This window comes from Nansenia antarctica, assembly GCF_963989245.1.
Source record: "Nansenia antarctica genome assembly, chromosome: 16".
NCBI lineage: Eukaryota > Metazoa > Chordata > Actinopteri > Argentiniformes > Microstomatidae > Nansenia > Nansenia antarctica.
The window spans coordinates 11097205-11111912 of NC_137686.1; the positions used below are offsets into that span (position 1 = coordinate 11097205).

Below are 14708 nucleotides of genomic sequence, written 5' to 3' on the forward strand. Positions count from 1 at the left end.
CTGCCAAAATTAACACTAATTTAATGAATTTTAACAGGATATTTATTAGATGCTTCCTGTGTTTTCCTTGATCTGCATAATAATAGGAATAATGTTTTTCTTTTCTTTTTTAGGAAGTTTTAAATTGATTATAAGCTCAGTCTATTCAGTCCGTCTGAATGTTGTAAATCTGCAAATATATATTTTTGTATTTTTCTGAGCCCACAAAAGGATGCAGCATTGAGAAGAATAGCTGATTCCATGATTAATTGTTAATTAGCGGCTAGATGTGTTTTGTCTGCTTCCTTCTCCCCATGTGTTCAGTTTCACCCCATGTGTTCAGTTCCTTCATCTCACCTCAATTTGAATAAACTGTCACCAGTGTTTCCTCTACATGCATTTATTCGTGGCGGGCCGCCACAATTGAATTTCCTCCGCCACCATTCAGATTTCTCAACAAAAAAAAAAGGCCGCTTTTCAGACCTTCACAGCGCTAGACACACCCACAAGCGCGAAGCGACGCGCTTGCAAAACTGTTTTGTGATTGGTCGAATACATCTAGGCTGCGTCTAGTCTACAAACTACTTCAAATGTTACAATCCATTACAGATTGATTAGCAACACTGCATCAGCACGACGGTGGGTTATTGCATTCTATGGTTCGTGTTCTTATACCAGTGCTCAGTATACAAGTATTTTAAATGAACATTCGTAATGTAGTCTGATGTTCATGGTCAACTAAATCAGGCTATTTTGTGAAACAATTATGTTTCCGCTACCTTAGAACTACTTAAAGTAATTGCCAGAAATGTTAGCTAGCAATGTTAGCTAGCTATGTGTTCATAAATTCCTGGTTCCATTTTCAGATGAGCTTGTTAAAGTATTTCAAACGAAAAGTACCAGAAGATGAGGAAGATGGTCAGGTAACCACACATAGTGAAAAATATGATGATAAATACGATGTAATAATATGATGAAACGGTATGATATGGCACGTTAATGATTAGACACATTACTAATAGCAAGTGACGTAATGCACGAGAGAAAGAAACAGGTCTGATCATTTTATAACAGATCCTTTCTCACAAAGATACACATGCAACTTGAATAAAGTATCGTACCTATAGGCCCATAGCACAGTCATTACAAATCATTAAAACAACAGCAAGTGTATATCATCTTCTGTCATGTCACAAGAAGCAAGATGTTGGCTCAAGGGATCTTGAAATTACACAAAACAATACTGTTGTGGAAAGACAGTTCATCGCTGCAATATGTGCACACAATTTTGTTTTAGTTTTTTGGCTCAGTCATCATGTTGAAGTTTGGACTGAAGTGTACATTGAAGCCCAAATCCAATTCATCCCATTCCAACACTGGGTGTGGTTTTAACCTTAAAATATCAAAAGACCTTATTGTCAGGGTATTTGAGCCTCGGAAAAGCTCTATATAAATATAATTAATTATTATTATTATTTCTCCATTTCGAAGACAGCGCCTCAGCCAACGTTGGGACCCGGAAACACGTCACGACTTAACAAGCAGTGCCTCTTCAGCTTGTGTCCCTTCCTCCACCTCCACCTAATGGACACGAAACCATGACAACGCTCCGGCAATTACGAGAAAGCCGCAGCTGAAATTTGAGTTTCGTTTTTTTTCCCTCATCATCCGTGTATATAAACCCCTCAAAAAAAGTTTGGAAACGTTATTTCAGTCGATTATTCCTCCCCTTTAATAATACCAACTGGTATTGTGTTTTATATCGTTGGAAAGCCTGATTATTCACCCTTACAACGAGGTACAACTTGTAAGGATCATGCATTCGTGGAACGAGTAACACAGCCAAACGTGTGGGTAGCGGGCCAATTTTTTTTTGCCAAAATCCCCTGCAATATTCTTCTGTTGGTATTCACTCTCGTGAGGGGAAAATGTTTCTGAAAGTTCTTCCAGAACAAACTTCTCAAACTGTGAAACACTGAGGCATCCGGGCGTCATATTTCTATAACGCTTTTTTTTTTATTATTGTGGAGCCCTGTATAGCTCATTAAGCTGATGATATGTGAAGAAATGTAATTGAAAAACATCCATCCGCCAGGTGAAAGCCCCGAGCGCGTCTCGACGTTTCGCAGAGCACCTCGGGAAACCAACCGGTTGATTTAAAAGTATCGTATCGTTCGCACCGTTTAAGGAACTCGACTCAACGATATGACTTGGGGAAGAAAAAAAGAGCCGCCCCTGTTGAATTACTCCCATCATAACAGAGAACACATTAAAACACATGAAATATAACCTTGCAGATAAATCACGTTGAGTACCCCCAAACTGTTGTGGTCTTTTATTGTTATCTGTAGCATGGCTGAGGGGCAAACTGGAGCGGATTCTCTCTCTCTATCTCTCACACACACAGACACACAGAGACACGCACAGACACACACAGACACAGACACACACACACACACACACAAACACAAACGCCCTGTCCGTCCATCTCAGTCTCTCTCTCTCTCTCCTTCCCTCCCTACCTCCCTCTCTCCCTCTGTCCCTCTGTCCCTCTCTCTCTCCCTCATATTCAGTAACAATATCCTTGTTTACGTGTAATACATCTCCGCTGGGGAAAGGATTCCTCAAGTATTCCTAATATCTGTGGAGGCTGGTGACTTCCAGAATTGAGGAGGCTTGCTCTTTCCGCTTGCTCGCTTCACTCGCGATGGAATGTTCCCTGTTCTTCTTATCTGTCTTTGTTCAAAATTATTAATTTGTGTTTGGCGGTACTGAAAGGATTGGGACACTCTCAGGATGGTGGATGAAGCAGCTTTTATTGCCTGCACAATGGGTCATCAAATAAACAAAACAATTAGCATGAATCTCTGGTCCGCCTGCAGCAGCTATTGTCCCTTCTGCTCAGGCTCACAACATTCACCACAACATACTACATACAATCAATGACATGTCAAAAGCACTCAAACACTATGTCAATCAGACACACAACATACAATTCAGAACAATACTTCATCCATTTCTAATATTTATCCTGCAGAGCAGCACTCATACACGCGTGTGGCGGAAAAAGGTACTACATGTGGAATGCAACATGACGTTACTGACTAGCCATGCCCTAGATCGCGAATGCTACTGTCGTGTATTTCTTCTATTGGTTACGAATCAAAGAACAATTATTGAGTTTAAGATGATTTAATTAAAGTACAGAAACAGGGTATACGTATACCAACACTGGAGCCTTGTCTCTGTCCTCCTCTCCTGGGATCCGCTGGTCAAGAGCGCCCCCCTTGGGTCTCAACCCTATCCATCCACAATATGCAAATACAGTCACAGGTCATAGCCTATCACCTTATCCAGATGGCCATGAGGGCCGTCCCCTGTGATGTCACCACGGCCCCAAGTCCGAGGGGCTGGTCAGATTACAAGAGCCATTGCACAACACTAGAAAATAGGATATATATAGTAGAAAATATACGACACATCCCCCCTCGGACCACCCAGAGGGTGTTCCGAAACTAAACGACCACAAAACAAAAACAAAAACACAAAACCCCACATAAAAAAAAATAAAAATAAAAAATATATATATTTTTTTTTTTTTTTTTTTTTAAATAAACAACAACAAACAGAAAAACTACACCAACACACATCACAAGAAGCACAATAACACAGACCAACCCAGGACCAGTATTAGGAACCAAAGATATCATAAACAAAAAATAGAAAACAACCAATAATAAAAAGAATTTTGAAGATAACAATCACAATTAAACTAAACACAGTTCATCATGCACAAATCAATACAGAAACTTCCAACGACCGATGTTTTTTTTTTTTTTTTTTTTTTTTTTTCCTTGAAGCGTCAGGGTCAGAGGTTACTAGCACTTGTACCCAGTTGGAGAACAGCCTTTACCGCTGTCTCAGATTGATAACACTTTCATAGTCAGGAGCTTTCCATTTTCGTTGCGCTAGGAACAGAACCTCTCTCCTAGCTTTGTATAACCACCACATCACTTCTCAACTGACCTCAATCACACGATATAGAAACAAACAAACAATACACAAATAATGCCATTCAGTTATCATAACACATAATTCCCCAACAGTAAGCACAGGACAAAGGGAATGCATTAATGCATAGATCTTCACCTCAGGTGAGGACTAGTCTTCTGAAAAGTTCATTAACGTGGACTGAGTGACTGATTTTCCAAAAACAGTCAATGAGGCCCTGCCTCCTAAGAAAGTCAAAAATCATGTCTGCTATAATAGGTGCTCCTATCTTAGCAAAATAAGTTTCCCATTCCCCTAAGACCGTTTCCAGCCATGCTATCATCTGCTGTCCATTCCCGTCGTTCCCTTTGATCTGCTGCTTCACTACCCTATTCATAGTCTTTAATCTTTTCCTAACTGGTCGTCGTCCGTCAGTGTCATTGAGGTTAAGGCAGCCGCCTGGTCCCCTCCCACGCTGATCAAGGTCTGGGGAGTCGCCCTCAGCATCATCTGAAGCATGGTGCAGGCACTCGCCAGCATCCCCAGTAGCACAGGTGTCCAGGCTTTGGACACCCCCAGGCTGGACCTCCAGACTGTCAACACTCTCTGCTTCGTTGGTTTCTGGTTCATTGGCATCTGGACAGCTTTCCGCTGTCCCCTCGGTTTCAGGCACTGCCGGTAATGTCACTGGCTGTAACACTGGCATTGCCACTGGCTCTGGCAACACCACAGCATCTCCTCGTAGCTCCTCCTTCTCAGGTTCTCTGGGGACCTCGGCACCTGTTGGCACAACATCCTGCCTACTCTGTACATCCACCCCCCTGTCCACCACCCGTGGCCCTATTGGGGTAGGGATATGCCCAGACACCACTGGTGTACCCACTCTGATGTTGTTTCTCCAACAGACCCCACATTGACCTAAAGCATGGTCAATCTGTTCCATCAAATATGGACTCCAAAACCCATATTTCTTGGTGATCTTGCGTCTTACCTCCCCCCTAGCCACATGTGCTAATCCATGAGCTTCCTGTATTAACATGCCTAATAAATCTGAGGGTGCTACAACCAACCCCTCATGATTCCTCCATAGACCTGTGTCATCCTGACTTGCCCCCCTTGCTAGCCAAACGTTCTTGTCTAACGTAGTTACTCTACTCTGTAACATCAATAAATCCTCAAGTGTGACCATGCCCCGTAACTGCTTTTCATGTGTGACCAGAAGACCTTTACCTGCCTTGTCTGCTCCTGTAATGGCTTTGGCTGCATCCTCTGCAGCCCTGTTACCTTGTGTGACATGTGATGAGTCAGACCTGTGTGTGGCACACTTCACTATGGCTAATTCCTTTGGCTTCATCATGGCTTGTAACAGCTTCATGATCTGTGCGTGATGCTGTATAGGCGTACCATCAGTTCTCTTAAAACCCCGCCCCCTCCATACAGCTCCATTAAAATGACAAACATTATGTGCATAGGCAGAGTCGGTGTACACTGTCACTCTCCGTCCGGTTCCCAAGTTGCATGCTTCTGTGAGGGCAATCAATTCAGCCAACTGAGCCGAGCAAGGCTGAGGAACTGCCTCAGCCTGTTCTACAATAAACTTTGAATTTTGTGCTTTAACTAAGGAATACCCAGCGCACAAAGTTTCTCCTACCCCGTAACAAGACCCATCAACCCAATATTCTATATCAGCTCCCTTTAAAGGCAAAGCTTGTAGGTCTGTTCTATGCTTAATCACTCTGGCTGTCGATGGAACCTGAGCACCGGATGGCATCGTCACCTGACAGCCGTCAGGTGTGCATTTTACTGTACAGTTCAATTGGCATAGAGCATCTCTCCCTAGCAGCCCTGTTGGCGTGTGTTCTGACACAAGTGTTGACAGAGTTGCTCTCTGTCCCTTGTACTCTAAGTCTACAAGCTCAGTTGTAGGAATCAGCTGTTTAATTCCCTCAAATCCGATTGTCTTCACATATTCTCTAGACATAGGGAGGTGCGTGGCGCCTTCAGGCTTCTTTGTCACCACCAGCTGGCACCTCCCACTCGGATCTTCCGGGCACCCCTATAGGCCAGCTGCTGGGCCTCCGTAAGGGTTCATCACTCCTGGAGCAGGTGTAGTAGGGGGCCAATATCCTCCTCCTTGGCTCCCCCCTGCGCCCCCCTGGGGCCTGTTGCAGCAGGCACAGGCTAGATGTCCATTCTGGTCGCATTGGCATGGTTCTAGCATCTCCTTCCCTGCTGCTGTCCATCCCCCTGGTGGTGGTCCTTGGCCAGGCTGTGTGTACATCTGGTATGGAACCGCTTGCACCCCTGGTGGTCCTTGTGGGTATGGATACCCCCCTTGTGGCCCCTGTGGGTAGGACTGGTAAGTAGCAGGATACCCCCCTTGTGGCCCCTGTGAGTAGGACTGGTAAGTAGCAGTCTGCACTCCAGGTGGCTGTTGCTGTGGGGCTAAAGCCTGCACTCCCTCTATGTTCCTCTCGCTTTCAGTCAATTGCAAATGAGTCAATATTCTGAGGGATTCTTCGTCTCGTGCCTTCTGTATCTGAATGTTCTTTCGATATAACTCAACTTGATGAGCTACGTGGTCTATATAAACAGCTTTGTTCATGTGTCGTAGCCCCACCACTTCTGCTAGCTTATCCTTAACTGGGGTAGGAAGCCCTTCTTGTATTTTTTCCCTGATTATGGATTTTTCTAAGGGGTTATCTTCAGCGTCTTTCCCTGTCACACTTCTCCATTGAGTGTGCACACGGGCAACATAACCCCTGGGATTCTCATCCCCCCCCAGTGGCTTCACAATGATATTGTCTGGGTGAATGTGAGTAGGGTAGGTCTCTCTGATTGCTTTCCACAGCCTGCCTCTGTTTGCTGCGAAGAGCTCTGGATCATAAACTGATGTATTGATATATCTATGAAGTCCTGCCTTCATCAATATTTCCTGCATTGTATCCAATCCTGCAATAAAAGCTAAGAGTCTTTTCAGGTCTCCCATCGCGGCCTGCATTCCTGTCAGTATCACGTCGACCTCTCGCGTCCACGAATGTCCTCCCTCTTGAAGAACTGGGAGTTTCTCGATCACTTCAGACAAATCTGTATGATGCCACGGATGATATTCCATCTTGTTACCCCGAATCAGCACTGGACAGTTCTTTAATGTATGTGATGACATTCGGTGACAATCTCCCTCTTTCTCCGGGCGTCTTCTCCCACCTTTCCTTTCGGCTGTGGCTATCATCTTCCTGACCTGCGCGTTGTAGCCTCCATCTGCATTGTCGTCATCACTTGAGTCTTCACTGCCATCTTCGCTGTCATCTTCCTCGTCACTCCTGTCGTCCCCTTTTCCCCTTGGCTCCTTCTTCTTCTTCTGGGAATGATCCTCCAGTGCCTTAGCATATGGAGGGGGACTGGAGGCAGGACACAGGTCTGGGGATGAAATGTTCAGTTTCTGTTCCAGTGTTCTGGCCAATTCTTTTTTCTTTTCCGGTTCCATCTGAGCTATTTTCTGTCCCTCTACCTTAAAGAGGTCTAAGATGTCTAATTCTAACTTGCGTTTCTCTGACCTATCTTTCCCTTTCTGATTTGCCTTGTGTACAGTGATAAGTATCTCCAATGTTGCAATTAATTGTAAATTAAGGCTGCCCTCTTTCGGCCACGGCTGTTCAATGTATGCCCAACGGCTATTCCATTTCGTTGACATTTTGCTAATTTCCCTAACAAGAGGATTCATTTTTTCCACTATAGCCATAGGGGATAACGTAGCCAACATTCCACGATGTTCACTAATATCTTTTAACAGCTTCGTAGAATTTGACCCCATTCTACTTGCTCAATATGCTGACAATATTCTATATTAGATAAGGTGTACGCTTCTTACAACCCACCTTATTTTGCCTTATTTGCTAAACAAATGCTAGTCCAATATAACTGTATTAACCGCCCACACAAAACCACTACAACCCAGAACAACAGATTTGCCTCTTGTGTATGTCAGTGCAGTATTAACTTAAATCTAATCACTTTGTAAGTACTTTATACTTAAATGTGTTTCCTAATTGTTTATGAATATGTGTCACTTGATTACTCATTCAATACTAATTACAGTTCTGGTCAACACAATTATTAAATCACAAAGTCTGGTCACACCTAAGTATTCACCGATCCACAAAAACCCTTTTACTGCTTAACTATCAAATATGTACTATTCTGCTATTCCTTAATCAAACACTGTGGAAATGACCTAACTAAAATAAAATATGTAAATTACAAATATTAATTATAACCTGTAAAGAAATCGACTTGTTATTTGGAAAAGAATGAATGATTAATTATTAATTACAATCTGTAAAGAAATCGACTTGTTAAGTGAAAGGAATGAATGATTAGTTAGAATTATTCATTGACACTTCATTGATGTAAACCTGTAAAGTCAATTAGCTATTATCGACACAAAGAAATGGTTATTATTAGATTATCACACAACAATTGATCAAAGTTCTGTGAAACAGAAAATGAAATGATCTGAATAATTAATTCAATCAATTAGTAATTAATTAAATTAATTAAAGTAATATCTAACAATCATCTACAAACATCATCAATGAAGGAGGGTTGTATTTCATCAATTTACAGAGAGCCAATGTTTTAAAAATGTCTTGTCGTATTTTGGCCAGCAGGTGGAGCTGTGCTCCGGCTAACGCGCATCGATTGCGCATGCGCCAACTCTTCCATGTAAAATGGAGGCTATGAATGTTTTAACCGTAACTCTAAACTATTTAAAATACCCCGCTGATCAATTCACTTGATCTCTATCTCTAAATTACTACACAACCTATGTGAAATGAATTTAACTTTATCTGTAAATTAATCAAATTCAGGTTCCCTTCTAAAGGAATGTTCCACTGTGTGTCTGCGCTTTTTGCAAAGCAGGAAGAGGGAAGGGCTTTATTGTTCTTGAAAGCCCACGGCCGTATTGGGGCCTGCTTAAAACAATCTCTTTAACACAACTTGTTTTCATAAACGATTACTTTTCACGACACAGCAATATCAAGATTATCTTTCAATCCAGTTAAACTATTATTTATCTCATTCAAATATTCTACGTTCACGTTTTCCTCATAAAGATGGCCTCTGTGTGTGTCCTTTCTCAAGGACAAAGAAAAATGGCGTCTCTGACAGGACACTGCAACTGGCCGCTTACACAAAGAGCCTCACATGTTCTCCACTGCTACAATACAAAACAGACTACCCAGTCCACCCACACTCCAACACATAAACACAACCTCACCGAATTTTACACAGACACACACGATATTCCAATACCGTACAAACAAATCACCAAACACTATATTTTACAAAAAACGGGCTTCAAAGTCCGGCTCTCACCACCCACCCATCAAAGATTATGCCAACAAGATTACCGTTACACAGATTCTTTTGACTATAACTTATCTGAGATTTACAGTCTATTTTAAACACACCAATCGACTAGAGAGCGATCTCTGCAGAAAATCTACCTTCTTCGTTAGATTGAAGTTTGCAAAATACTGTAAATTAAGCTATATTATCTCCGTTGCTTGCTCGCCATTACTGTCGTGTATTTCTTCTATTGGTTACGAATCAAAGAACAATTATTGAGTTTAAGATGATTTAATTAAAGTACAGAAACAGGGTATACGTATACCAACACTGGAGCCTTGTCTCTGTCCTCCTCTCCTGGGATCCGCTGGTCAAGAGCGCCCCCCTTGGGTCTCAACCCTATCCATCCACAATATGCAAATACAGTCACAGGTCATAGCCTATCACCTTATCCAGATGGCCATGAGGGCCGTCCCCTGTGATGTCACCACGGCCCCAAGTCCGAGGGGCTGGTCAGATTACAAGAGCCATTGCACAACACTAGAAAATAGGATATATATAGTAGAAAATATACGACACTAGCAACACCACGAGTGGACTCTTACAAAATGCACCAAAACATAGAACTCAAACAACATATGTAATAAGTTACCTGCACAATGGGTCATCAAATAAACAAAACAATTGGCATGAATCTCTGGTCCGCCTGCAGCAGCTATTGTCCCTTCTGCTCAGGCTCACCACATTCACCACAACATACTACATACAATTATTAATTATTAATATTAAAAATAAAACTGTTCAATAAATCCTAAATGTTGTCTACCTATTCGATGTATAAATCGCGCCATCTCACCGACTTCCGAGGTCATTTTAAGCAAAAGTATTTGGCCAAATGAGCTATTATTTTCAGGGAAAAATGGCTTCATGTGATTGGACGAACAAAATGTCAATCTTTCAGCCCTGGACTCAATGCATGGTGAGGCCAGGCCTCCTCTGCCCACCCATTTTCAGTGATTTGGCCAATCACATATTGCCATGAAAAAAATTGCATTACATTGACTTCTATGAGAAACCACTTTCCTGGGGGAGGCCTGGCCTCCTCAATACAAACGGATAGGGATTCTGGCCTGTAGGTGCTTTACAATTGCAATATTGGGTTTTAGCCATGGAAAAATTCAGATTTATGAACAAAACGGAAATAATATGAATATAAAAACATTTAAAATATGTTTTTTGTTAAATAAATAAATAAAAGTATTGCTTTTTTAAATCTCTCTCTTCTCTCAAATTATTGGGGAGGCCAGGCCTCCTCCACCTCTATGGAGGAGCCTCCACTGCCTAATATAGCCTAAGCACTTTGAGCTGCAACGTTTGCAGGAAAAGTGCTATACAAATAAACTTTATTATTATTAATATGGGTTTGCTGACCTCTATACAACATGGACCCTGGCTATGTTCTGTGATGTAACAATGACCAAAATTCTTCTAAAACATTCCCCACATCACATCCAGTCATTAAGGATGTCACCATGTGATGACATAACAATGTAGAACATGCAGCTGGGGTTCTAGAATCCAGCTGCAGTACACATGCCGTTGATTTACCTGCCATTCCTCTGTGAAGAGCTAGATAGATAGATTAGTTATTCGTTCTTCTCACAGTTTTTCTCCAACTCTCGCTATCCGAAAGTCACCAGACAATGAATCCTAGTGCGCCTATTCAACCGACGGCCTCCTTGTATGTAGGAGATCTCCACATGGACACCACTGAAGGAATGCTATTTGAGAAATTCAGCCCTTCTGGACCGATCACCTCTATAAGAGTGTGCAGGGACATGAGGACACGCCGGTCTCTCGGGTACGCTTTCGTCAACTTCCAACAGCGAGCTGACGCCGAGCGCGCCTTGGACACCATGAACTTCGACGACGTCAACGGGAGACCCATGCGCATCATGTGGTGTCAGCGTGACCCCTCTAGAAGGAACAGTGGAGTCGGCAACATCTTCATCAAGAATTTAGCGAAGGCTTTCGACAGCAAGGACCTCTACGACACGTTCTCCGAGTTCGGGGACATCCTTTCCTGCAAGGTAGCGTCTGACGAGAACGGCTTCTCTAAACGCTTCGGCTTCGTCCAGTATAACACCCAGGAGGCCACAGAGAGAGCTATCGAGAGACTCGACGGCACGTTGTTGAACCACCAAAAAGTGTTTGTCGGACACTGGAAGTCTCGCAAAGAGCGAGAGTTCACTAACGTGTACGTCAAGAACTTTGGGGAGGATATGGACGACCGACGCCTGAAGGAGAGGTTTGAGAGATTCGGACCGGCCCTGAGCGTCCGGGTCATGACTGATGGCGCTGGTAGATCCGTGGGTTTTGGATTCGTCAACTTCGAGAGGCACGAGAACGCCAAGAGGGCCGTCGAGGAGATGAACGGCCAGGAGATAAACGGGAGGCGGGTCTACGTGGGCCGGGCCCAGAAGAGAGGAGAGCGCCAGGCTGTCCTGAAGAGCCAGTGTTACGTTCTACATTCGCTAGGGAGAATAAGAAGTAACAAACTACAGGTGTTATGAGTAAAGTAAAGATATTTATTACTCAAGGGTTAATTAAAGTCATTATGGTACAGATAAAAACAGAATTAGAACTAACAAATGCCTCCTACTTAAATAAACAATAAACTCATCCCGTGGATGGTTAAATAAACAATAACAATAAAAAGGTGTCAAACATGGTATCACTTAATTCTCTAAACACATATCACAACTAACAAATCAAACCAAAAGGATCGCTACCAAAGTATCACTGAACAAGATCACTAAACACAGAACACAACTAACAAACTACACCACCAGCAAGGCAACACAAAATGGTGGGAACTGTGTGATGGGATCACACAGCTGCTGCTGGTTCTCTCTCAATGTCTTTTGTAGGGTGTGGCATTTGATGATTGGTTGGTGTGATTATTGGCTGGTGTTGATTGGCTGGAGTTGATTGGTCACTGCCGGAGTTTGATTGGTAATGATCACGGGGGGGGGGGGGGGGGGGGGGGGTGGATCCCCTGGACTGGACTTATGGCTGTTAAAAAGACATACACACAAATACACAGACACAAACAACCAGGCTACTCATATCCGTCACACTCCCCCCCTTAAGACACAAACCCAAGGATTCGGACATGTAGAAAATGTTATTACCACTACAAACCAACCTGTCCGCCTATTTTTATGCTTTATCTCTAATCTGTAATTTTGCACTATTAACCCATCTCATCAAACGTTGATTGTGATTACACATGCGAGATAGGAAAACAATGGGATTATTATCCGTGAACACCACCACCGGCAACAACTGGACCCTACATACACCTCTAACTTAACTGGTCTACCAAGATCAGGAGCCGTGAGTACAGGAGCATGACTTAGTAGCTTGACTCGGCATATCACCAGATATACACAGAAAACGCTCGATCAACTTCATCACCTCAACTTGCTGTTCATCTGACAAATTAGTTAACTGAGTGGGCAACACTTTCAACATTTTCGAGTGGCCCATTCGAGTATTCTGATTAGAGGAATGACGTGTCCTCAACTCCTCATCTGTTACGCACAGCGTCTCTGTCACAATGAATGCACCGCGGCCAGTGACTACCGGCTTAGGGACAGTTTTACAAGTCTCCTGACTAATTTTAGATTCCTCACTGGAGCAATAGCGTTTTAACATGTTCACATGACACACTCTAGTACTTCTCCGTCTCTCGGGAGTATTGATCACATAATCAGTGTCACTAAGACACTCACGAATATCATACGGACCACAGAATTTCGCCGACCGCGCAGCGCCTGAAATAGGCAATAGAGCTAAAACTTTATCACTTACATGAAACTTTCTAAAAACAGCAGTGCGATCATAATGACGCTTCATCACTGTTTGCGAACTAACAAGAGACTCTTTTGCAATGGTATTAGCCTGATGCAAACGCTCACGAAAATGACTAATGTAATCTAACACATTCCGCTCCGGACTACTCTTCCCACTCTCTAGACAGTATTTACGAAGCATCGCCTTTAACGTCTGATGCCATCGTTCTAATGCACCCTGACTCTCAGGATGATAGGCACTGGAAACAACATGTCGTACCCCTAACGTTCTTAGGGCTTGTTTGAAACGCTTAGACTGAAAGTTAGTGCCCTGGTCAGATTGTATAACAAGAGGAAGACCGAATGTGGAAAAGAACTTTGTTAAAGCTTCCACCACTGAGCTGGCTGATATGTTACGCAACGGCACAGCTTCGGTAAAACGAGTAGCAGCGCACATAATAGTGAGCAAATACTGACTTCCACTTTTAGTCCTAGGCAAAGGTCCAACACAATCAATTATTACACGTTCAAATGGCTCCCCTATTTCAGATTTTTCACTTGCTGCATTTACAAAACCTTTGTTTAATGACTGATCATCTACCTGAGCGACACGCAATCTCTCGCCGGTTACAGGGAGAGATAGGCTGTCAGCGGATGGTATGGTAGGACTCGGGGAGGATGGTAACTCTACCACTTTCTCCCTGGGAGAAACTAAAACAATCGGGTTTTCATTCCTTTCAGACAAGGCTTGCATAATCCCACTATCGCAGAGAGAAACATCGCTATCCTCCTCTCTGCCTCGACTCGATTGTGCACGAGTTACGGCGCACACCGGAAACAAATCAACATTTGTTGAATCTTTTGTCTCAGATTCCCTGCATTGAGGCGAATCCAGTACTTCCAACGTAGGAGTCACCTTACCCCCAGCAATATCATTGCCCAACAACAATGTCACTCCTTTAATGGGTAACGCTGGACAGACAGCAACCGAATAAAAACCAGTAACTAACTCAGATTGTATGTGAATGCGGTGTACAGCCCGCGAGACATAACCCATTTCAATACCACACAACACAGCTTCATTTCCGCACGCAGACTGATCGGAGAATGGCAGGACACTACATAGAATTACAGACTGTGACCCCCCGGTGTCTCGTAAAATACGTACTGGACACTGATATTTTTGTTCGCCCGTCAATGACACTGAGCCAGTAAATATGAATGGATCAAAACATTTATCCCTTTCAGTGCCGGTGGTGGTGGTCATCTCAATGACATGATACCGCCCTAATCAATCCAATACCCTGCACTTGTGGTTCCTTCTTAGACAACTGCTGATCTTTGTTTTTAAGAATTAAACAATCGGCAATGACATGTCCTGGTTTGTGGCAGTAATAACATTCCCTATCTTCCTTCCTCGAGCTCTGCGTCCTAAAGGAAGAAGTGTTCAAGGAATGAAACTGAGTAGCCGGCACATTACGAGGCTTCTCAGCAGGAACAGAAGGGAAATGGGTTTTGTGCAGGAACATA

The 14708-nt window shown here is 43.2% G+C and overlaps 1 protein-coding gene across 1 annotated transcript; it reads left to right on the forward strand.

Annotated features, from left to right (window-relative positions):
* Positions 1–11081: 11081 nt before the first annotated feature.
* LOC308171945 (polyadenylate-binding protein 1-like) lies at positions 11082–12265 on the forward strand (the record flags this gene model as incomplete). Its single annotated transcript, XM_080546858.1, has 2 exons — positions 11082–11757; positions 12252–12265. 2 exons carry the CDS (start codon positions 11082–11084, stop codon positions 12263–12265), a joined length of 690 nt encoding a protein of 229 aa, XP_080402984.1.
* Between the last annotated feature and the right edge of the window lie 2443 nt (positions 12266–14708).